This window comes from Struthio camelus, chromosome 5 (genome assembly GCF_040807025.1).
Source record: "Struthio camelus isolate bStrCam1 chromosome 5, bStrCam1.hap1, whole genome shotgun sequence".
NCBI classification, from domain to species: Eukaryota; Metazoa; Chordata; class Aves; order Struthioniformes; family Struthionidae; genus Struthio; species Struthio camelus.
This window is the reverse complement of record NC_090946.1, coordinates 42,009,604-42,034,781: the sequence shown is the minus strand read 5'-3', so window position 1 is coordinate 42,034,781 and position 25,178 is coordinate 42,009,604. Positions and strand designations below refer to the sequence as shown.

The 25,178-nt window shown below is 41.8% G+C and overlaps 1 protein-coding gene across 6 annotated transcripts in view; it reads left to right on the top strand.

Annotated features, from left to right (window-relative positions):
• Positions 1-25,178, top strand: part of SPTBN5 (spectrin beta, non-erythrocytic 5) — a 106,818-nt gene that overhangs the window by 63,107 nt on the left and 18,533 nt on the right. For 5 of the 6 annotated variants that reach the window (XM_068945960.1, XM_068945961.1, XM_068945962.1 and 2 more), the window contains exons 38-53: positions 1,694-1,849; positions 2,490-2,681; positions 3,307-3,402; positions 6,185-6,303; positions 6,850-6,964; positions 8,884-8,997; positions 10,521-10,642; positions 11,275-11,437; positions 13,357-13,545; positions 14,694-14,771; positions 16,255-16,427; positions 17,463-17,553; positions 20,386-20,532; positions 22,087-22,224; positions 22,955-23,211; positions 23,379-23,565. In XM_068945960.1, the coding sequence (XP_068802061.1) occupies positions 1,694-1,849; positions 2,490-2,681; positions 3,307-3,402; positions 6,185-6,303; positions 6,850-6,964; positions 8,884-8,997; positions 10,521-10,642; positions 11,275-11,437; positions 13,357-13,545; positions 14,694-14,771; positions 16,255-16,427; positions 17,463-17,553; positions 20,386-20,532; positions 22,087-22,224; positions 22,955-23,211; positions 23,379-23,565 (2,337 nt within the window). The remainder of the gene's footprint in view (positions 1-1,693; positions 1,850-2,489; positions 2,682-3,306; positions 3,403-6,184; positions 6,304-6,849; positions 6,965-8,883; positions 8,998-10,520; positions 10,643-11,274; positions 11,438-13,356; positions 13,546-14,693; positions 14,772-16,254; positions 16,428-17,462; positions 17,554-20,385; positions 20,533-22,086; positions 22,225-22,954; positions 23,212-23,378; positions 23,566-25,178) is intronic. The other variant, XM_068945963.1, reaches the window with a different exon arrangement.

The following is a 25,178-nucleotide window of genomic DNA, read 5'->3' as shown; positions in this document are numbered from 1 at the left end:
AATGGAATGTTTAATTTCATTTTAATGACATTCTGGGTGTGTACAAATTCTTATACAAAAATAGTTCCCAAAGGAAAGTTAAATTGCAGAGATGAGTTTGGAGTTTAGCTGTGAAAGCAGTGAGGTCATTGCTTATTCTTACTTATTAGGAAAACAAGTCCCATAGCTTAGATCCCACTCCCTTGAAAACTCTCCCTCCTGCAGTCATCTTTAGTTATTTCCATTGATGAAACAGAATTTTTGTTTCAGCAAAAAGTAGTTAAGACTGATCATTATGTGGCTCTGTTCACTTCTGTCATTAAGTCCTTGCTTATTACTGACAGTAGGAGAGAAATCACTCCTTGAGTGGCTATATACAGAGGATCCATTGATTTCTTAGTGTGACTGTACCAGTAGCTTCTCCCATTCAAATGAGAAGTCAGTTAAGTGTCCTTAAAGTGTTAATGTGTGGCTGGGTAATGGGAGAAGGCCCTAGCTTGTGAGGAGAGCGTCAGAAATGAAAACAGCAGATGACAGTTTGCTGTCCTCGGCAACCTTGACATAAGGCTCTTCTTTGAGTTTCTAACTGTACTTCGGAGGGGAATGGTTTCTGGAGACTATGTTGTTAATGAAAGCTATTTCTGTTATTGTTGATGCAGCCAGAATTTCAACAGCTGAAACAACAGTTCAATTCATTAATTAACAGGGAAAATCTTCCTGTTGTCAAGTCCTGTGTGCGTTTAGTGCAGTTCCATAACAGCAGCTGAGAGACTTTGAAACTGATAAAGTTGGCATCAATTTGCTGTTCTTATGTAGTCAAAACATTGGTGTACTTCAGTGATCTGAGGACAACAGGATCAGTTACCAGATATGTCAAGTGTTCAGTTGTCATTGCTTTGACGGATAGAAAATATTTTCTTCAGTGCTGAGGGCTGAAGTTTAGCAAACTTTAGAAAAATTATGGAGGACTAATTATCCTGTTGTTTATTTTATTCTCCCTCCATTTAAATCCCCTACATTCAAATCTTAAATTCTTTCTTAAGAGAAACATGGCCCCATGTAATGCTTACACTGTTAGTCCTCAAGGTTCACTTCTGTGTCTGAATCCAGCATTTCTGATTAGAACATTTTTCATGAAGAGAAGAAGCAAATACAGATTTGTACTGGGTTTCAGATAATCTGACTAGTGCTTGGCCCCATCGATAAGGTTTTATTTGCTTCACATTATTCATTGAGGTCTCACAGCTTCTCTGAAATTGGGGAGTGTTACTGCTGCTTTATAGAGGAGGTACAGAATTTTTAAGAATCTTAACTCGTATTACAGGTCGGTCAGTGGTAAAGATAAGAGATGATAGGAGCTGGCCCTAAATCCAAGGTCCAGCTGTTATAATCTAATCCTAAATGTGTCTACCATGTTAAGCCTGCATATCTGCTCAAGAAGATTGCATCATCTGTTTTTGGCTTGTGATAAAATGTGGGGTATGCAAGGAATTTTTCATTATTCTTGTGGTCATATAAAAATTACTTTCATTCCTACTGGCTTTTATTTCCTGTCAAGTAGAATAGTTCAGAAGAGCAATCTCAACTGTCGGTTCCTTGCTCAATCTACCTAGTCCAGGCATAGTCAGCTGCACAAAGCAATGGAATATTTTGGAATAAGGCCCCAGGACAGCATGTAGCGGTCGTGCTAACTCTGATGCCCATACGGCTGCAGGCGGAAGACTGGATCAGTGAGCGCATGCAGAAGCTAGAGGAACCTTCCATACAAGACCCCAGCAACCTGCACGACAAAATGAAGCTGCTGCAGAAACATCAAGTCTTTGAGGCAGAGATTCTAGCAAATGAAGAAATCGTCACAGCTGTCAGTAAGGTAATGCTCACATTCTGCCAATGTTTTTAGAGAATATTGCAGGTTCTAGCCAAAGGACAGGTAGATGGAACGGACAGGTAGTTTGTTTACCAGCTCTTTATCAGTTCTGCCCGTGTGACAAGAACACAATTACAATGGCATGGAAATGGAAAGCTGTTAATTTACAATAGGGAGATTTCTTAATCCCTGTATCCAGGGAACTTCCCTCTTTCCTTATTATCCCAATAGGAAGATGCCACTGACTTCTTCTTTGTCTGGGGTGACTGCTTCTACAAAAAGTGAATAGGATTTCATGCCCAATATCTGAATATTTTCCTTGAAACTGGGTTCAGTTTCAAGAGGTGAATCACATAGCTGAAGGGCACAGGCATTTGTAATACCTCTGCTGGAGCTCCCACTCCATGAATGTCATCCTGCTGGGGGAAAAATCAAGTTTACTGTTCTTTATTCCCTCCAGAAGTAAAGGCTTTCCAGCTGAGCACTGTTAGTTGGGAGATGAGGATTTACATTAGTGTTTTATTGTGCAGGTCAGATTAAAAAAGTGAGAGACTCCTGCTAGAAAAGTCATGTAACATAATAATCACATTACAAATGACTAGCGACCTTCATTTCTGATTCTATCTATCTTCTGAATGTTAAGAAAGGAGAAGCCCTTGTGTCAAAAGGCCACCCAAAATCAGCAGAGATCCGTCATCAAGCCCGCATGCTTCAGGAGCATTGGGAGATGTTGAAGAGAGCTGTTGCTGCCCGCGGAAAGATGCTGGAGGATAGCCGGGATTTCCTGGAATTTCTCCAGAAGGTAGACCAGGTGGAAGCCTGGATCAGGGAGAAGGTAAGTAGATTCCCGAATTTAACCCAAGCAGCACACTAGAGACCTATTATTTAACAAGGAACTTTTGATAAGTGTCACCCTCTGGAATATTTTCTTAGTGTCTTTTGCCTGGGAGAATCAGGAAGTGCTCTACAAACAACACTGAATAACTGATTCAACAAATTCTAAAAAATATTCTGGAGTTTTTCCATGTATCTTTTTGTTCAAAAAGTGCACATAAAGAGGTTGTGATTATTGGTGGTGGTCTCATGCGTGTCTCTATTGAAACAGAGAAACGAAAGCAAATTAGAATGAAAAAGACTTCAAGCGTTTGGCAACAGACATTCACCCTCATTCTGTATCAAATCTGAAAATTTCTCTCTCTAACCGTGAAAAAAAGTGACTTTATCCACTAAGTTTTCATGCAGCGGCTATGTTTGGTGATCGGTATTAGATTGGAAGGAAAGTTGGGACTAAAGCTCATAGTTATTAAGGTGGTGATTTACAGAGGCAGAACATCACAGAGCTGGTGGGTCATGGTGAGCTGAGGGGAATCCCTTTTGCTGCATCAGTATAAGTACTGGGGAGTGCTATGTGCTTGTACATGTAGCCTAAATGTTTACCTATTGGATGCTTCTTTCCCCAGGAAGTTATGATTAACATAGGTGATGTGGGAAATGATTATGAACACTGCCTGCAGCTCACAAAAAAGCTGAATGAGTTCCGTGGAGCAGCATCAGGGGTAAGGGGCGTTTTTCTGTGTCTGTTTCTACATTCCTTATGTCACTAGAAGCAGCAGTTAGCTTTTCAGCCCGGCAGCATATCCACGTAGCAAATACCATTCCAGTACCCCAAGGGGGTGAAAGGTCAGGGGGACTGGAAGCATTGCCATTTTGTAAGCTATTCAAATAGCTACTGTTGACTTTCATTGTGCCTTTTGCTTTGATAATGTCTAAACAGAGGTGTCAGGTGCTTCTGATGCAACCTGAAATTTCAGATTGCATGACAAGGCTGAAAAGCTGAGTGCATACACCTGAATTAAGTTCAGACTTAAGTGAGCAAACTTCCAGTTTGGGTTGTGAAGTCTGCAAACCACTGTGACTTCCACCCAAAAGTGGATTTAAAATGTTTGTTTCAGCTGAGTTTCTTTGAATCTGCAAGTTGATATAGATCTTCTGCAGACAAACCCTTCAAAAAAGTTGACCGCTCTATCCATTTCCCTCCTATATTTCTCCATTCCCCCGGTCACGAGAAACAGCCAGATTTCACATACTCCTTCATCCAAATGAAGCGTAAATCTTGTAGGGCCTTTGCTGATACAACACGTGTGGTAGGTCATGAATCATAATGTTAATAATCAGGCATTTAGTAAAATAACAACAATGGTTTACACTTTGGATAGCAGCAGTGTGACAGGGCAGCTGCACAGTTCATCTTCTTGTGCTGGATTTGAGCCTCCTTTGTGGTGACTTGCACCAGCTGCCTCTCTTGCCCCCAGTGGGATATGCTAAACTGGGCACCAAAACTTGGGAGCACTGTGGAGTGGGTCCTGCCACAGCAGGGGCCTGCTGCTGACGTGCTTCAGCTCCTGACACTGAGAGCTATAAGATCATCCATCAAGGGGATGCATATGCAGCAGCCTCTTGTCCTCTCCCTTTGTATGAACTGATGTGGATGTGGACAAACGGGTCCCAGTTTCACATAGGAAAGATTGCTGTGCTGATTTGCTAGCCTGGAAACTGTGATGAAGATCTGGAAACAGGTGTATTAGGACTTACTGAGTGAGGTTTACACTAAGGTTCTCTTCTAATACTCTCTTTACTCTCTATTCATCTCTTGTCTTGTTGCCAGTTCCAGTCATGGCAGCTACCATCTTCTCTTTCTGTTGCCTAATGGCAGAAGAAGGCAATCCTCTTCTATGCAGAATAACAGCATAGAGATGCTTGGCACCTAGGAAAATACCCTGGGCTTCCTTTTCCGGAGCCCCACGCAATTCAGTGCTAAATGCATTAGCACTGAATCAGGTCAGAGGGCCAAATTAATCAAACTTCAGCACCAAGAAATCAGTGAAGTGAAGAGACCCTTCACTGGCCCTTCAGTCACCAGCTGAACCATGAGCTAAGGGATGGAGCAAGGGCTCTGATACAGCTCATAGTAGCCCAACAGAAAGATGGTGAAAGAGACAGAAGCAACACCATATCCTGGTCAGCGTAAGTCTCCAAACAAAAGTCTTATCACTAACTAAGGTAGACCTTAGGTGGTGTGTGTGCACAGGAAACTCTTGGCCATAGATAGTGTCAGCTTCTAGGCACCGCTCCTATGCCTCTCTCACATGACTCCTGCAGACAAAGGCTAGGACTGTGATACCCTTGTAGCTGGTGCATCACAGAGTGGTACAAACAGGCTGGCCTTGGCACAGTGTGCGCCTCCAACTAGTCTAGGTTTCCCCATTAGACAAATCTGAGATCAGTGTAGGGAGCAACCATCCTGCATTGATGGCTGCCAGTATCTCTACTTGCAGTCTTTGACTCAGTGCTGCCGGTTCCCAGGGGATGAGACTGCAGGGTTTCTGTTGAAATAATATCTTTCTGTCTGCTGCTTTTTCTTGTTTACTTTACAGCTGTGTCTATTAGTAAAGCACACATGGAAACGTGCATATTGGTATGGACGAAGCATAAATAAAATACAAGTGGAGTCACCGCTTGTATTTAACAGCGTGCTGGCATCTTGCAGCTGTGCTTTGGCTACGGCAGTGATTGATGTCTCTCTGCTAAATGTGTGATTTACTGGTCTCACAAAAATAGAGAATGTTTTTGAATCCTGGAACAGTGTTCAGTGTTGGCCATCTGCTGTGCTCCAAAAGAACAACTAGTGCACTATAGTCCAAATTATATGTGCTATGTGCAAATATTTTCCTTTTTATGGTACACTGGTACTTGCAAAGCAAAATGCCTCAAAGGTTTAGCATACCTTTTAAGATACAATGATATTGCTTTAGAAGAATAAGTAATGACATATCTTACAATCAGATTTATGAGTTGTCTGGGTTTCTCAAGGCTGTATGGATTTTAATCCTGTTGTCCACAGTATAGAAGGCACTTCTGGACAGCGCCTATCTAGAAAAACAGTGTGTAGGCCCAGGAGCTACAAGTCACTGCCTTCTTGACAGAGGAATGATCTGCCACACATCCGCTGCTCCACAGCAGCCACTTACATAACCAACAGCTGCTCCTGTGTTTCCTCCGCAACTGAGCCCTTGCTGGAAGGCTTGAACTGGATAGGAAGCTCTGAGGGTCCATGTCTAGACCTAGATTATCTTTGTATCTACAGCCATTAATGTTCTTTCTTATCTCTACTCTCTTCTCATCTGTCGCTGATAACAGCATGTTAGCAGAGCAAATGTGTCTGAAGCATTTGGTAGTGAGGCATAACACTTGCTTCGTTGTTGTTATTGCTGTTTTTCGTGTCTCAGTGGAAAGCTCAGCCACAAGCACTTTGAACGCAGACCTTTTCTCACTTTACAGGAGATGACAGTGGATGATGCACACATTAAGGCTATCAATGTCCTGGCCATGAAACTGGAGAGACAGAACAAGGAAGAAACAAAGACAATATATCAGCGCCGGAAGCAGCTTAATGAGAAGTGAGTATGTCTTTAAGCTTCTGTGTAAAGCAAAAACAGGAAGGGAAGATTAGGTCTCTGAAATGGGCTGGGATAAGAGGAGGATACCTACTTTCTCCTTTAACATCATGGCTACCAAATATCAGGAAATGGAGTTGCCTTTCAAGACCCTTAGCAGTTATCTGGAATGTTTTCTAATACAGCAGGCATAGGTCATGTTTTTGCTTTGGAAGTGAATATGCCATGTTGTAGCACTTTGCAGACTACATCCACAAAGCTAAGGCACTTACGTGTGTCCACGTAGTCGTCCTGAAGTTCGTCTTACTTCTGCTAATTCAAAGCAGAGTGTTAAAAATTCCAAAGTCTAGACTGAAAATAGATGTATCCAGATGGCTGAATATTTATTTTGTCAGGCTAATGCTCTGCCTCTGTGAAGTCTTTCTGCTGTGGGGAAGTGGGGATCAGTATACAAGGTAGTTCAGAAATCCAGTCTTTTTACTTAGGTTTGAATGTCATGAAACTCATTTGTGGAAGTCCTCACCTCTAAAATATTCTTTTCAATAAAAGGTGGAACAGTTTCCATGGTAACCTGAATGCATACAGAAAGAAGTTAGAGGGAGCCCTGGAAATTCATGCCTTAATCAGGGAAATCGATGACATCACAGAGAGAATTAGTGAGAAGGTGAGTTCTCACGTTTTTGTTGATGGACATGAGAAAATGTTCTTTACCATTCACCCAGGTTCTATTTTGGCAGCAGATGGAAAAAAACAGGCAGCCTAATGGCTAGAGAGTATCCAGCAGTGACCTTTGATAGTTTTCTGTGTACTGATTTTGTAGGATGGCTAAAATATCATCAAAACACTTCATAGATTACCAACTGTAAGGCATGCAGTATTAAAAATGTAAATTTGAAATATATTTTCAGAAGTTACAGATAAGGTCTGCAACAAGAGGGGATGCTATCTTTAACTACCTAATGGGAGGTGACAGAGAAGATGGAGCCAGACCCTTCTCAGAGGTTCACAGTGAAAGGATAGTCAGTAGACACAAATTGCAAGAAGAGAAGTTTCAATTAGATATAACTGAAAAAAAAATCAAATTGAGAGTGATCAAACACTGGAAGAGGTTACCCAGAGAGACTGTGGAGTGTCCATCCTTGATAATGTTCAAATCTCGGCTGAACTGGGCCCTGAGCAACCTGATCTAAGATGGCCCTACTTTGAGCAGGGGCTGGACTAGATGACTTCCAGAGGTATCTTCCAACCTAAATTCTTTTGTGATTCTATGATTCTAACACATATTCTCTATTCAAATGGTATTTCCAATTAAATAATCGTTTTTACATTGGTGACTAAATGCTATTTCCACGGTAGTCATCCATGGCCTTCTTTCGCACTGACTAGTGGAAGGAAATAGGTACTTCTTGAGCTTAGCGTGTCCAACCTATTTCAGATGTCCTTTTGAAGGTGAGATGAGTCATGCTCCAACAGTTCCTCCTTCTTTCCATTGGTGATAAAGAGAATTAGGAAACTAATTGGGCGGTGGCATCTCTGCATTAGAGACATTTTCATGTGGTCTGGTACACCCTTCCACAGGGAAGAATCACAGGAACATGCAGTGAGCAGGCTGCAGATCTAAGAAGCTAAGAAACTGGCGTCTATTTCTTGCTGTGTTAGTGAGGCAAGGGTAGACCTCCTTGAGACAATGCTGAGCAGAGACATCCAAGTCAGTTCTGAATACCAAAAGCCGATTAGCTAAGCTACCATAACGCTTTTTATGAATTACCTACTTAGATAGAACATAGCAACTTCTAACGTTATAGTACTGTTCCAAATTCAAAGCGAGTTAATTCAATTCTGGCTTGGGTACCTCCCCCTGTTACTGAACTGTGACATATAAACATATTATACATGTGACTCTGAAAAGTTATATAAAAATCTCATTGTATTTCATTTTCTCTATCAGAAAATGAAGGTAGAAATTCCTGTCCTTGGTTATGCTATTGAGGTTAACAGAAGAAAAATGCTACATAAAAAACTAATTATTTCATGCACATAACTATGTGCTATCTATTTGAACAATAAGTCAGTAGGCAAACATACAGTGGGGCTACTTTCGCTTACAAAACCAGTGATTTGAAAGCTTTGTAATGACTTTTACTAATGTATTTCTTAACTGTCCAGGATTTTTTTCTGGTAGAATTTTAAGGGTCATTTCTTTTCCATATTTTCATGAAACACGCGCTCTTGCAAATTTCTACACAACAACAGAATTGGAAATATTTGGCTATTTTGGTCTAGGGGAAAAAAGAGAAAAGAACTGAGAAGTGGAGGGAGACATTCCTTCTATATGTTTTATATGTGAATGCCCAAAGGCACCCTAAGTAAAGGAAGATTGAGACTGTTTAGAGTTGTGAAGTCCTGTTCCATCTCTGTAAACAGTGCAGACGTAAGGTGCCCTGCTGAAGTTCAAGAAGGCAGTTGAAAAAGTGATATGGCAATCAAAAGAAGGGGAGAAGGGGACAATTTGAAAGAATTGAGATATGATCCTTTTGTTTTTTACCATCTTCACCATTCGCACCTCCCTTGTACCCCCTTCAGAGTGTATTAATACAAGCATTGGATTACGGGAAAGATGTGGAAAGCGTGGAAAACCTGATTCGAAGGCATGAAGAGATGGAGAGAGAAATCAGCGTTATTAAGTCCAAAATGGAGGTAAGAAGTGGGGCCGCACAGAGGATACTCTAACAATGTTCATTTTTGCTTCTTGGAAATATGATGCAAAAGTCAACACAACCTTTCAGTTTCATCAGCATGAACTGCACTGCAATGAGAATGCAGCAGGTAGTGTAGAGCATGCAGGTTTCTTCTCAATAAAATACTGTGATTCTTTATCCTATGCCAGTTAATCCTAATTTATTGTATGAAATGTCCGCTTCCTGACGGACCAAATCTAAGAAGAGAAGTCCTTCTTTAACATGTTAGTTGTTTTTCTGGCGCTCATCTAGGTGCCGGAGTGCACTGTCCTGTATTTTTTGGAAAGCGTGGAATCCAAATTTAACTCTCAATCTTTCCTCCATTTTCTGTACTGGCATGAATCAAAATGTTGACTTTAGCTCTATTTAGAGGTGCAAAAACTTCAGTCCTTGTGTTTTTTTGATATAGTCATCAGAACAGAAAATCAGGTTATCATTTGCTGATCAGCTCTTGTTCTTGTAAAATGGCCAGTTTGCATGATTTAATCTAAGCATTAAATATAGGTCTGAGCTCCTATACAATTGAAGATTTTTTTTAACCTTTTCAACTGAACTACAGTAGCAGAAATCTCATGGCATCTTTTCACTGTTGACCAGAGTATTAAGGTTTTTCATACGGAACACATTTTTGCAAACTTTCTCTAAACTTACTTTCCTCCACGGTAGTATGCAACAGGTGATATATTCACACCTTGTGACCTAACTCTCATATTTCTCATATGAAAAGTGGGTGATTACTATTCAGCATTCCACAGGTAGAATTAGCAAGAATATATGGGGCAGGGCTGCACAGAAACAGAAAGATGAGCAAAGGTGGTTTTTTTTTTTTGGTTTTGCTATAAATAGTGTGAAAAGTATAACATCCATACTTTTCTTATGGATTAGAACTAGACCTTCTTCTTTCTACATAATTAAAATTCTTCATTTTCATCAACTTGGAGTTACAGAAGAAAGATAACAACTATAAACCTGAGTTAGCGAGTGTCTGTTTACCAGGTCGTGTTAAAGAGAACAGCATCAACTAGAAGTCTGCATTGAAAGTTATGTTTAGGAGCTGCTTTTTTACGAAGCAGAAACAAAGGAGTTTCGAGTTTTATGCTGAAAGACAAGTCTGGTTGCTCCTGTGTGCTGCCATATCTCCATGGCTCTCGTTACCCATCTTAGTTCAGACTAATAGAGCTTGTAATTATCATATTGTTCTGTGTTTGTCCCCACTCTGCAAAACTGTCTTCTTAATTGTAAATTAACATTTGTGCATGCAAAGCAACACACGCATCTGTTTCTGCATGCAGACAATTTCTTACAAATACATATGTCTTTTCTGTGTGTTAAACAAGTCCTTTTGTATACTTGGTTGTTGTAATCTAAGTACTCGATTTGGAAGGCTGGGATCTTGAAAGGAACTACTTGTCCTTAAAGGCAAACTCAAGAAGGAATATAAACATTTGGCATAAATTCACCCTTCTATAAATCTCTTCCCAGCCATTGGAATTGGAATCTTTCCACCTTTCCACAAGGAATCCATCCATAAATGACAAACTAACTATGAAGCAACATGAGATGAAAAACAACTGGCTACAACTCCAGGGACAGGCCAAACAAAGGTAAAGACTTCTAGCGGTCTGAATATCTCTCATCATGAGCAAGGCTGCTGCCTGGGGTCGCAAATCTCTCCAAAATTCTTTGAGGATCCTTTACAAAATCTTACACGGGCAGCTAAGACATCTGCGTTTGAACAGGGATGACTTGGTACAACAAAATTTCCACAGATGTGATTCCAGGAAAAAACAGTCCAATTAATTTTTAGCTTATTCCACTAAATAATGTTACTAAAATGCTTCCAGACTATCAGATGAAATCTGTCATGAGCCCTATGTGCAAGACTTATTTTTAGATTGTTACAGAAGATTTTTTTCTAGGGTTTTTCCAAAACAGCAAAGGCTTAGACCTGAGCTGGAATAGCTGCTAGAGGCAACAACTGTGAAGGTTTTACCATTCTCGTCCTAATGAACGGATACAGAGAATAAGCTAAGCACGTTGCCTCCAACACAGCCTATCTCTCTTGTGGTTTTGATTTAAACGTGACGACTGTAGGGAGCTGTAAAGGAAAGCTAACGGGCTCAAATTCACTTATGCCATTTAGCTTCTCCAAGGACACCTTCCTCAGGAAACTGGGAGGGAAAGGAAGCTGGGTAAATTTGTGTTGGCTAATGCTAAACTGCACATTGTGTGGCAGGAAAGAGAAGCTGGCAGCCTCATATCAGTTGCAGAAGTTTAATTTTGAGGTGAAGGAGATGCTAGATTGGACCCAAAACATCAGAGGCTTAATGGAAGCGGCGGGGCTTCCTAAAAGCCCAAATGAAGCGGAAAGCATGATCGAAGAGCATCAGGGGAGAAAGGCAAGTATCATCGTTGCTCCCAATTGAACATCCTGGTGGACTTTCCCATGGGAATTACTTGCTGCAGACGCAGCAGGACCTTCCTGCATGCACCTGTCAATAATGTGGTGAGCAGACTGCTTTCAGCAGCATACTAGGAACAGAAGTCACCTGGCTATTGACAGAAATGTATCCCATGGGCTGTTTGGCAGTTCATGCCTCTGCAAAAAGTCCCAGAAAACTGCATTACTTCTTACCTGTGCTTCTGTCCAACTCTGCAGGTAAAAAAACAGTTCTGCCTCAAAACACACTTAACATTGATCTGTTTGCTCAGATTGCCGAAAAGCATGCTAGTCAATGCTAGTTTTGGGCTAGCTTTTGCCGTTTGACTCCATTTGCTTGGGAGGAAAATAAAAACAGCAACTTATTTCACATAGAACACTAAATTGCCATTGGGTAGTACTATACATTCATTGCTGAAACACTTCATGTCCCATTACAAATTACCACACATTCTTTTTGTGGCTAATTTGGCTAATATTTTTGATGGATTTTCTAAAAGGAGTGATATTGTTAATCAGCTTCAGAAAAAAGACCTATATTACCATTTTGCTTTCTACCTAGCCTCACACTCTTCATCCTACCGTATTATTTTTAATTTGCAGTTATATTACCTTTCCTAAAAGGCACGTTCACAGAATTATTAATAATATCTAGGGTGAAATTCCAGTGCTGTGTGGGTCCCATTACTATTGCAAATGGTTTGTTATTATTCTGGACCTGAATTTAATACCTAGTACCTGATATCCCCTCCTCTTTCAGTCCTCTGTTTTAAGAATGCTCTTTCATGTCACAGACTTAGTCAACAACTCTAATAATTCTTTGCTATAATAGAAATGCCACAAACCACTGTTGTACCCCAGTTCTAAAAGCAGCAAGATCTAGGTCTTTAATATCTGTTAGCAGAGGAACACAAATAGATCTAAGGAGACAGTCACACAGAGAAGAAGGAATCCAGGGAATGGGTTCCTTTGCAGTATGTTCACTAAACTAAAATTATAGGCCAGACAAGATGGATTATTTTTCATTCAGGTTAGTGGCTCAAACTAAAGTCCTTAGGAGAGACTAGAATTAAACACAAGGTGCTAATCTGAATAAAAACCAAAGTGGCTATCTTCTTACAGATGTGTTAGCTAAGATTGGCCAACCCAAATAAAGAATAAACCCTAAAAGCAGTAGTGCTAATTTTTAACATTTAGTAGTTCATGACATAGCTTTGAGATGGTTTACAAGTTAATGTACATTATTATTTCAGTGCACAGTTATTTTTATTTCCAAATGGTTTACATTCGGAATTCCACATTCAATTTGCAGGATTCACAGTTGCTTGTAATTTTTTTACCTCAGGGTTTCAATATGCAGACATAGCTCAATCTTTTCCTCAGACCAGAGGAGAAAGTTAAGTGTATTTCACTTTAACACCAAGAAATAAAGTAAAGTGGTGTCTTTAATGCAATAATCTAATATCAATTTATTTGGCAGGAGAGGAAAAATTCTAGGCACCTTTCATTTTATAAGAACCACTTACATGTGGGAAGATGGGGAATACAGTATTACGGATGTTCAAAACCGTGTTAATTTAATCTAATCATTTTCCATTCTGTTTCTAACTGAATCTCAGTTTTGATTTGTAGGAGACCAGTTGTTCCTGGAGCAATGAAGTCATTTATTGTTCACGTTTATTTTCTCAGGCAACTTTATACTCTTTCATAGCTCAAGCATAGCTCTTTCATAGATCAACATAGCTCAAAGAGGAATGATTTTTCCATACCAGTATTAGTGTTGGAAAGTTAATGTCCGTATTCTTCCCCTTAAGGCCTGTATCCTGAATAGCTGGCATTCCATAAACCTTTGACAACAGCCTTACTAATATATTTTAGGAGGAGATTGAAGCACGAGTGGAAAGATTCAACTCTCTCAGTAGCTATGGTCAGAAACTTGCCAGTTCTGGCCACTATGCAACCCCTGAGATTCACCAGTCCCTCTCCAGACTACAGCAAGCCTGGTCTGAATTGATCCAAGCATGGCAGGAGCAATATTTAAAATTATTTGAGGCCCAAGATTTACAGGTGAGTGAAAAAGCATTCAATGGAGAATGCGCATCCTACTGGTAACTTTTCTCAGTATAGACAGCAGATGTAAAAGATGAAATTGCCATCAAGTGAGGATGGTATAATGAAAGAAGTGCTAATAATACTGAGCACTTAGCACATGTTTCGCTGGTTTCCAGAAGGCATAGTGAGGGCTGAGTATGTTCAATGATGGCAAGACCTCTAGAAATTGTATCTTTACAAACTGAAGAAGCTTGTGTGGAATATGCGCTCTTATGTCTTTCAAAGGCTATAGAACTTGGCAAAATTCAAGCAAACCCTCATGCAGCTGGCAAAAGGCACATCCTTGAAATGGAAAGCCACTGCCCTACCAAATTCCAAACCCTCCCCCCCAAAACATGGAGACAGGCCTATATTTTAAGGAAATGATCTGAAGAAAAATGTATCATGGACAAAATAAAATATTTTTCCCTGGCTTTCTTCTAACATAAGAACAGTTTTCACTGAAGTTTTCCAGAAATACTTGCCTGAGACAATCATCCCATTTACAAAATTTCTGCCCAAATGTTAGAAATATGCCAAAAGTTAGAAATAACTGAAACAGAGGTCTTATAATGGGGAGTGTCACGTACCTTAAATAACAGCTGGTGCTACTAGACTCATCTAAAAAGATTCATATATATAAGAGCTTAAACCATATGGTAAGCGCTGCTGTCATGCTTCTTTCTCTATTACATTCTACTTATTTCAGGCAACATTACCATCTCTTTCATTGGCCAGTACTTTACACAGCACCAGTGTAAAAGTACGACTCATAGTTTTAAGAATTAGGGTATAGAAATCTGTCTACATTATTAGCAAACATGCTACAAGTACTTGTATTGCACCCTATGCCTGAGGTGAAAAGAAATAGTCATATCTGTAAAGGAGAAAGCTACAATATTTATAGTTACGTAGATATAGATATACGTAGGTATAGATAGCTACGTATATCTATAGCTATAGATAGCTATTGCAGTATCTAATGCTTATTGTCACCCAGTGCTATCCAAGTAATTTTTACACTAGCCCAGAAAGTTAGTTAAGTATTTTTCAGCATACTCTGCCCGAGTCAGGATTGCTTCTACGTTACCGCACGTTTATGTCTGCTTTTTCTCCCCATGCAGAAATTCTATGGCTTTGTGGAACAGACTGAGAGCTGGCTCAGCAGCAAGGAGGCTTTCCTAGCCAACGAGGACTTAGGGGTAGGTACTCCGAGAAATGACAATATTCCCAGCAGTCAGTCTGGAGGGCAGGGAGCTGTGAAGTATGATGATGTGCTCTGAACCTTCCTGCGATCCTTCACCCTCCAAAGTTACTGCTCTGCCGTGTTGACAGTTTAGGATCAGATTTCTTTCCTCGATTCTTTACACAGACAGGACAGGTTTCTCAGCCCCAAGTGTAGCGAAACATTCCAACTACTCCTGTTACAGTGGGAAACAGAGACTGCATCTCTAACTGCTCATAGCTGACCCAAGTAAGCTTACCAGCAGCATGCAAGTCAGCACTGCTGTCACTGCTAACATGTCCAGTGTAGCTTAAAATTAGCTACCTAAGGTACCAGTAACACTGCGAAAACTTGAAGCGTAGCCTGATGCACAGGCTGCACAAGCCATGCAGGATGCTGGATACACACTCTGATGGTTAGCTTACACTGCACCTTGTATAGGTAGCACACAAGCGGTCTTAAATCTCACCCCCGCTGTCTCTGCAGGAACTACAACTGCATCTCTGAGTGCAGTGTTGACATAGTTGGTACACATGGTGTGAAAAAATATCTAATGCTAGTGACTGGTGTCTGTTTCAGTAACTTTCAGCCTGGAGGTATGTATTCACAGTCCCTCCACTGAAGTACAAGAGACTTGAGAGACACACATTTTCCACGCATTTTTAGTTCAGCAATGCACAGAACATGCTCTATGAGTACTTTCTATTCCAGTGGCTCATGTAAACATCCAGCTGTTTAGATGTTTTTCCAACCCATTTGATATGAAACTTTTGAGAGGATAAGCTTCGTCATGAGCTTTACAGCTCTCTCTAGAACAGCAGGAAAACAGAATTTATGAAAGTAATATTTTGACACCTCTGATTCTGAAATTAAAAGTGCAAAGGGGTTGCTGAAAAGAGAGCTCTGAGTCATTAATTTTTGGAGAGACAAACATTACAAGAAGTCAGATTCCATGTTTCTCTTGAGATTAACTGTAATGGCAGGCTGCAGCCCTCAAGTTCAGATCTGGATCTGAGCTCTTCCAAATTCCATGGGTTGAAACTGAGGCTCTAGTTTTAATCTCTTTCTGTGATATATTTTTTCATTTAACCTGATCTCATTTTGGCATCCCATATTTGCTTCCAAAATAGCATCTGTCACAAGACTGATTTATGATTAGGAAGAGATCAGCTTTGTCTCCTGAGAAGCGTGAGATGCTGTTTGTAGCACAACAGTCAGCAGAAGAAGCTGAGCATCCAGCAGTTTGTTCAGTTCTAACTCTAAATCAATGGCCTCAGACCATGCATAGAATATTGTTTAGGCCCCAAATCTCAAGTTCAGTGCCAATAAATTTCAAAGGCCAGTAAACGTTCTTGATGGCTTACAAATGTGGGTAAATGCCAGTTAGCTTCTGGATTATGAGTGTGGTAGATGGAATAATTCCAACTAAAAGCAGCTTCCCTTTGTTGAATTCCGGCCAGGACTCAGTGTCTAGTGTGGAGAGCCTACAGCGGAAACACATGCAGTTTGAGAAAGCCCTGGAAGCTCAGATGGAGAAAATTGATGAGATGGCTTCATTTGCTCAGCAGCTAACGCAAAACAAGCACTATGACTCAAACAACATCACCAACAGATGCCAGGCCATTCTGAGGAGGTAAAGTCAACCCCTTCCCATGTCAGCCATTTCTTTTGCAATGAGCCTCTCCTCATGTGCTCTAAAGTCTTCACCTGTTTTAAGAGAACCATAAACTTGTTTGCGTTTACTTAGCACTGCGCTTCGTGCTGTGGTCCTGCCAAATTGGCTTGAGTTTAGTTGATCTTTCATTAGGAAGTTTCCAAAGTACAGTTAAGTGGATGGCAGGGTTCAGGAAAAGGCAATTTTCCTATAATTCTATATTCTGGCCTGGCTTTAGAGACAGTGCTTCAAAAAACCCACAGAGGCCTGCTGTGCCATTAAATACTTCATTGTCATTAAATATCATCAAGAAAGGTCACTTGCTACTCTACTACTTTTTCCCTGCTCTAAGGGAATTGACCGTAAAGCCCTGCTCAAGTTCTCCATTAGGGCATTTGCAGTTCTTTCTGATCAGATCTTGCCTTTTCATATGAATTATTTTGTTTCTTCTAGCATGTTCCATATTGTTCCTCTTAAACAAATGCTGATAGAAGAGGCAGTTACATTCAGTGCTATGGTAGGGCAAAAGCAATATGTAAAATTTACCACATCCTTGGAGATCCTTTATATGAAACAAAATATACAAATTTATTAATCTGATCAACTATCTCATTCTTGCATTAACTTGAATAAAGTGCTGAAGGACCATATTTGGGAGAAAGATGAGAGGGTGATGTTGCTTTGGTTTATCAGACAATGTCAGTGTCCATACAGAAACATGCTGAGCTTATGTTCCATTGCGCCTGAAAGGCACTGACGGTGTTTCTTAGAGGCAGGTATCACATATACAGAACACGTGCATACTTTAGACATAACCTTCTGCAAATAGTCCTTCCTAAAGTGTCCTGAGCATCATCTCTGGCAGTCTGAATCGTGGAAGACTGCATGTTATGAACAACTGTCTCTTAGAAATGAAGGGTTAGATCATGCGGCTTTTAGAGATGAAATCTGAAAAACCATATCCTAACTAATCCATTTTGTGGTTTTCACTTTACACGTTTGTCTTCAACTCAGGAAAGAGAAACTGCTGGAGAATGCTGCTGCTCGCAGACGTCTGCTAGAGGAATCAAGGCTTCTGCAGAAGTTGCTGAGGAATTCCTTTGAGGTACAATTACACTGGATTCATGGTGTTCTGGTTTCCTAAAACATACCGTGCTGCACAGGTCTGAACCCCTGAAGGGATTTACCGGAAGAAAAATTAAAGAATCGAGTCTGGAATGAGATGAGATCAGAAAAGATGAGGATAAGATAGAAGGGGTCTTTTTCAGCTTTCAAATCAAAGCTTCCCTCCAGTGCCTGAATGATAGATCTACTTCTGACATTCACCTCAAACCACAGCACAAAGAAGAAGAAATAAATACGTTAAAGGAGAGCGTTCCACCATTTGAAGATTAATAGGCAGAGACAAACTAATCCTTTTCTTATGAGATACTGACAGTGAGGTTAGAAATCACAGAATCACAGAATCACAGAATCGTTTAGGTTGGAAGGGACCTCTGGAGATCATCTAGTCCAACCTCCCTGTTCAAGCAGGGTCACCTAGAGCATATTGCCCAGGATCACATCCAGACGGCTTTTGAATATCTCCAGCGAAGGAGACTCCACCACCTCTCTGGGCAACCTGTTCCAATGCTCTGTCACCCTCACAGTGAAGAAGTTTTTTCTCAGGTTTAGGTGGTTCAGTTTCTGCCCGTTGCCTCTTGTCCTGTCACTTGGCACCACGGAGAAGAGACTGGCCTCATCCTCTTGACACTCCCCCTTCAGATACTTGTACACGTTGATGAGATCCCCTCTCAATCTTCTCTTCTCCAGGCTGAACAGGCCCAGCTCTTGCAGTCTTTCTTCATAGGAGAGGTGCTCCAGCCCTCTAATCATCTTGGTAGCCCTCCGCTGGACTCTCTTCAGTAGTGCCATGTCTCTCTTGTACTGGGGAGCCCAGAACTGGACACAGTACTCCAGGTGAGGCCTCCCCAGGGCTGAGGAGAGGGGCAGGATCACCTCCCTCCACCTGCTGGCAACACTCTGCCTAATGCACCCCAGGATCCCATTGGCCTTCTTGGCCACAAGGGCACACTGCTGGCTCATGTTTAACTTGTTGTCCACCAGCACTCCCAGGTCCTTCTCGGCAGAGCTACTTTCCAGCAGGTCAACCCCCAGCCTGTACTGCTGCATGGGATTATTCCTGCCTAGGTGCAGGACCTTGCACTTGCCTTTGTTGAACTTCAGGAGGTTCCTCTCCGCCCACCTCTCCAGCCTGTCCAGGTCCCTCTGAATGGCAGCACAGCCTTCTGGTGTGTTAGCCTCTCCCCCCTGGTTTAGTATCATCAGCAAACTTGCTGAGGGTGCACTCTGTCCCTTCCTCCAGGTCATTGATGAATATATTGAACAAGACTGGACCCAGGACTGACCCCTGGGGGACACCACTAGCCACAGGCCTCCAACTTGACTCTGCGCCATTCACCACAACCCTCTGAGCTCGGCCATCCAGCCAGTTCTCAATCCACCTCACCGTCCACTCGTCTAGCCCACACTTCCTGAGCTTACCTAGGAGGATGTGATGGGAGACAGTGTCAAAAGCCTTGCTGAAGTCCAGGTAGACAACATCCACTGCTCTGCCCTCATCTACCCAGCCAGTCATTCCGTCATAGAAGGCTATCAGATTGGTCAAGCATGATTTCCCTTTGGTGAATCCATGCTGACTCCTCCTGATCACCTTCTTGTCCTCCAGATGCTTAGTGATGACCTTCAGGAGGAGCTGTTCCATCACCTTTCCAGGGATGGAGGGGAGGCTGACAGGCCTGGAGTTTCCTGGCTCCTCCTTCTTGCCCTTTTTGAAGACTGGCGTGACATTGGCTTTCTTCCAGTCCTCAGGCACCTCTCCTGATTGCCATGACCTTTCGAAGATGATGGAGAGTGGCCTAGCGATAACATCCGCCAGCTCCCTCAGCACTCGTGGGTGCATCCCATCGGGGCCCATGGATTTATGGATGTCAAGTTTGGACAAAAGATCTCTAACCTGATCCTCCTCCACCAAGGGAGAGTCTTCCTTTCTCCAGCCTTCCTCTCTTGTCTCCAAGGTCTGGAATTCCTCAGGACTGGCCTTAGCAGTGAAGACTGAAACAAAGGCAGCATTCAATAACTCTGCCTTCTCTGTATCTTTTGTCACCAGGGCACCTGCCCCATTCAGCAGCGGGCCCACGTTTTCCCTAGTCTTCCTTTTGCTATTGATGTATTTGAAGAAGGCCTTCTTGTTGTCCTTGACGTCCCTTGCCAGATTTAATTCCAACTGGGCCTTAGCCTTCCTTGTCGCATCCCTGCACGCTCTGACAACGTCCCTGTATTCCTCCCAAGTGGCCTGTCCCCTTTTCCACATTCTGTGTACTTCCTTCTTCTGCTGGAGTTTTGCCAGGAGTTCCTTGCTCATCCATGCAGGTCTCCTGCCCGCTTTGTTCGACTTCTTCCTCAGAGGGATGCACCGATCTTGAGCCTGGAGGAAGTGATGCTTGAATATTAACCAGCTTTCTTGGACCCCTCTTCCTTCTAGGGCCCTACCCCATGAGATTCCCCTAAGTAGGTCCCTGAAGAGGCCAAAGTCAGCTCTCCTGAAGTCCAGCGTATGGATATGGATACAGTTGCCCTTTCTCCCCCTTAGGTACATGCATGCGTATACACACACACACACACACATTCACACTGCATAGAGACTATCTCGTGGATGCAGCCTCCTTTCCAGCTGGCAGTGCTCGTAAACAAAGGTGTAGGGATGATCTCATTATAAAAAACATGAGTTGCTCAGGGAAGCAGAATCTCAGAAGGACAACTAATTGTTATCCCCACTCACTAGTCCTATGCCTTATACATATTAGAGGAGAGCCTGGCAGATTGGAGCTGACGGAGCTCTGAATTTGTGTCTACTTCTGTTCTTTCCTCCCCAAAGGTGGCTGCTTGGATCAATGAGAAGAATAGTATTGCCCAGGATGACAGCTGGAAGGATCCAAGCAACCTGCAGACCAAACTGCAGAAGCACCAGACTTTCCAAGCAGAGATCATGGCCAATCGAAATCGCCTGGACTCCATCAGATCTGTGAGAGAAGCTGGGTTAATGGCAGGGCTTGGCAACTGGCATCAAAGATTGGAGTCAGTAGTCTGAGTCACAAAGATCTCAGACAAGCAAGAGAGATCACTGTCCCCCTTGCTGACGTTGTTCCCTTTATTTACCTCTGAGGGGGTTTGAAAGCTTACTTCTTTAATCCATCAAGAACTTTCTGTGCCTTGGATAAAAGGCATGGGATTCTTTCAGCTTATCTCTTGGGGTGCAATCTTGCTGTCTATAATTCATTGTATGTGCAATGGAAAAAGATGGTTGCTTCCAATGAATGATTCATTCCACTAATTTTAGACACTTCTCTTTGGGGTGAATCACTTTGGAGGTATACCTGTTTCTTTCCAACAACGAACCAAGGTGACTGGATGCACCGTTTCAACAAGTCAGATAAGATGTATCCTACAAAAGGTGTAAAGATGAGTTTTCAAGTGTTGCCTTTGCAGAGACATGCTAATAGGAGAAATATGAGGGAAATCTGACAAGCTTTGTCAGATACTTGGCAGAAACTGTGATCAGATGATGAGTTTGGAAGGACAGACTGTTACATATTTCTTAAACTTATTCTCAGCGCAATGCTTACTATCTGTATTTTGCAATAGGTAACTAAGCATTAGGGATAGAGCTCCTCCTCAGATTTACCTGCTTCCAGCAATGTAGAAGCCATTGTTTTTAGACACAGTGCAGACACAACAGGACAATTAAGGGTGGAGTTACAACTCTCTCCGTACTAACATGTTTTTAAAGAGTTGTTTGCACAACCTCATTATTTCTTTCTGCCTTGTCTTTGTCCTTGGGAATGTCCTTGGGAATTGATTTTTAGAAGAAAATTAACATCTGCTATACCGGTTTAGCATTCTTCTCTTGCTGAGCCTCCTCTCCCTCCTTTCATAATATAGAAATAGCTCAGCGTAGCCTTCTAAAGCAAACTTAGTCTCAGCTTAAGGATCCTCTGCCTGATGGAGGACTCTCTTGCTGTTCTTTCTCTACCACTTTTTCAGCTAGCCTGTAAAGCATCTGCAGGCTATGGATTAGAAATGTAGATAGGCTTTTTCTATGTTGTTCAGTGGTATAAAGATATGATATGGTAAAACTTCTTCTAACATGCCAGGAAGGGAGTAGAAAAGGACCAGCCAGCCGAACTCAAATAGTGATCACAGAATACAGGACATATCATAGAAACAACATAGTGCTTGCAAACTAGACTCACTGCTAGTCTTTAGGTGATGTAGCTATTGCAAAATGAAGATTCTCTTTCGCCTTTAAATGTCCTCTGACATTGGCTTTGTAACATTTCAAATAGCTTTAGAGGCCAGAAATACAGGAAAATCAGTCTCTGCCATAGTTGCAATAAGCGTTTTGCCTTTATCCATTGTCCTTTGTCTGTGCAGCCTCCTTATGTTATGTCAGGAAGTAATGGCTGCAGCTGGCCCTTTGCCTAGCAGTGCCGATAGAATTTGTTATTGAGGCAAACATGTGATATATTATCATATATTCAGCAAAGGAAGAGAGCTTTGACAATTCTCTTTGCTGTAGGAAGGGGAGAAGATGCTCCGTGAGAGGCACTATGCCCCTGAGGCCGTTCAGTCCAGATTGCAAGAAATGGAAGAGCTATGGGATGAACTGCTAGCAAGCTGCCAGGATAAACAGGCCAAGCTGCAAGATGCATACAAGGTAATACAGAGATGCCAGTGGTTGCGACATGGTGTCATTTCCAGAGATGTCAGGGCTGCCTTGATGCACAGTCTCATCTGCTAGTGTGTTATTTGATACAGTCAGTCGTGATTCCTCAAGACCATTAGAGCAAAGAAACTACTAAGCATGGACTGGTTGAATGGAGCTAGGGTGAGAAGTGGGAAGGAAAATGATTTGTAGGCTGTGTTCCCTTGCACTTTCTGCTGCTGGTTTGCAGTTAGAGTTCCAGAGAGGGATACTGAGGGGAAATATGTTCACTCACTGTATCTGTCAACTCTCTGGATCTGTCCCAGTGGCATCTTTTCTCTGACACAAATGAGAAAAGCCCACAGCTGCTTTCCATTCTTGTAGCTCTTCCCAGTCACATGACTTTCCTCCTTGTGAGCTTTACATGAGCAAGCAGACGCCCTGTAGGTATAAAACAAAGCTCTTCCTTTAAAATGGCCTCATTTCTAAAAATTGTGTCCATCAGTAGTATTTATGCAATCTAAGTAAGATTTGCTCATGATATTCTCTGCATCCATTCTTGTGTTTGCTCTGGCTGAATTCTCTTCTTCATTTGTACCACCATCTCACCTGGGGAGAGGTCACTGAGCACTGGAAAGTTTCCCTGCACTGTGTGTGTAATCCTTCTTGAAGGTGGCTGAGATTTTATATTATATTATATATCCTAAAGGTTTAATTGACCTTCCTTCCTGCTTGTCCCCAGGCCCTTCATTTCCAGCGGAGTGTAGAGGACATGGAGAAATGGCTGGAAGATGTAGAAAATGAGCTGAAAGCACCATATAGTAGCAACGATCTGGTGGTTTTGAACAGTCATCTGAAGAAACAAGAGGAACTGGAGGAAGATATTGCTGGCCATAGGGACCGGCTGCAGGAGCTTGTGACTACAGCTCAGGAATTCCAGCAGGAGAAGCATTTCCTTGCTGATGAGCTTGAAGACAGAGTAGATCAGCTGGTGCAGAGGTGTGTGAGTGCCTGGCCTGTCTCCTGCTGTTTTTATCCTATCTTTCTCAGCCTTTTTATTCCCTACATCCTCTTTTATTTCTTTTCCACATCGTTTTGAAAAGACCATTTTGTATTAATTCACTACCACTCTGTTGTCCTCATTGGGTTCCTTTTAAAATCTTCAGATACAAAAGTCTACGTGATCCACTGCAGGAGAGACGTGGGAGTTTGGAGGCAAGCAGACTTCAGTACCAGTTCTTCCGAGATGTTGATGAGGAGTTGGCCTGGGTTCGTGAGAAGCTCCCAATGGCTTCCTCCAGAGATTATGGCCAATCCCTAGCAACCGTTCAGAGTCTACAAGAAAAGCACCAGGTAATGTAATGTGAAAACCATTCTCAGTCTCTAGAGTCAAAGAGAGAACATGGCATTCACCCGGCTGGCAAACCTCATCTGCTGTGCTTTGGCTAACAGGAGTCATGGTGCCAGGAGTAACTCTTATTCTGGTCTGATATTAATGACATTTTTTATAGGATGTGTCCATGACTGGGCAACACCTGGGACTCCATGCTGCTTATCCCTGCAATGCTCTAAGTAGCACACCATATGCTTTTCTGTGGATACGTTAGCTCTTTCTGCAGCTGAGTTTCAAATCCTAGAGTCTGCAATATGAAATAGTTTTTACAAGCTGTTGCGCATGCTGACATAGCTTATTTGGCTGGCAGCAGATGTCCTAATAAAATGTTCTTTCAAGCTCGTTAACTGCATCCAAGCACACTCATTGCTCAGATGTCTCAGGATGAGCTCCCAGAGAAATACCTCTTCCTGCTCTGGAGGGAGGGAGTTAACAGGGTATTATGATCTTGAGCCGACCTTCATGCTAGCAACAGCTTTCAAGATAGCTGCTGAGTTATTTCACAAAGTTCAGATGAGCCATCAGAGATAGTAGTGCCTGGAACACTGTCACCTCAAATGCCAACAAAGCAGCAGCTGCCTTTCTAATTGTTTTTGAGTAAAAAGTGCTGTCCCTTTGTCCCACACATGAGGTGGAAAAAAAAAAATTCTGCTAAAAATTTCCAGATGCTCTTGGTATTTAGTGTTAGCAAAGGGCAGCTCATTTAAGTGGGACATCAAATGCCTCTGGGGAAAATCTGTGCAATCTGCAATAGGGTTGAGAGAGACAGAAGATTTTATAAGGTGAAAATATGTATGTACATATACATATATTAGGCATAGACATTTGGCACAATCTGATGCATGTCCAGAAATAAAAATCTGGGCTCATAAAGAATTCTGAAAGTCCTCAGGGCAAAAAGTCAAGGCTGGTATAGGTCATATACTAGGACAGGGATGAAGTTTCTGAAAAAGTAGGAGTTTTATCCTAGGTGTGCTTACAACTTAATGAAAAATGATAAAATGGTTTTAAATGCATCCCCCAGAATAGTCCTGAGCAAGACCCATGGGAATATCATGAATAGTTAGCACTTTCTTAGTATTTGATGTAATTTCTCATATTTGTAAATATTCTGAATTTAAGTAGGTGCAGCTGGTGACTTTGAGATTAGGTAGTAAGAACAAAAGGTTTGTTTCATCATCACTGAATGTATGAACGTTATTATGTATGTAATTACTCCTAAAATATGAGCTGATTGACATGGTAAGGAAGGAGTTTAGACTGAGGGAAAGAAGGAATGATTGAGCTGGATTTATCTGAGAAAGTATTTGGGATAACTGAGAGAACTGTGGATATACTGCTTTAGGCTGCAATGATCTTAGTGTTAATTGGCCAGATTTCGAAATATTTCAATAATCCGTGAAAATGGGGGAAATAGGCTCTGATACTAGTGCCGAATAAAAGACCAATTCTTCCTTGCCACTGTGCTTCTTATTCTTCTAGAAACAGGATTAAAATATAAAATTTGAATTCTAAATCTTTCAGTAGCTAGAGTCTCTACACTTTTTTTTTTTTTTTTAACTTTGGCTTAAAG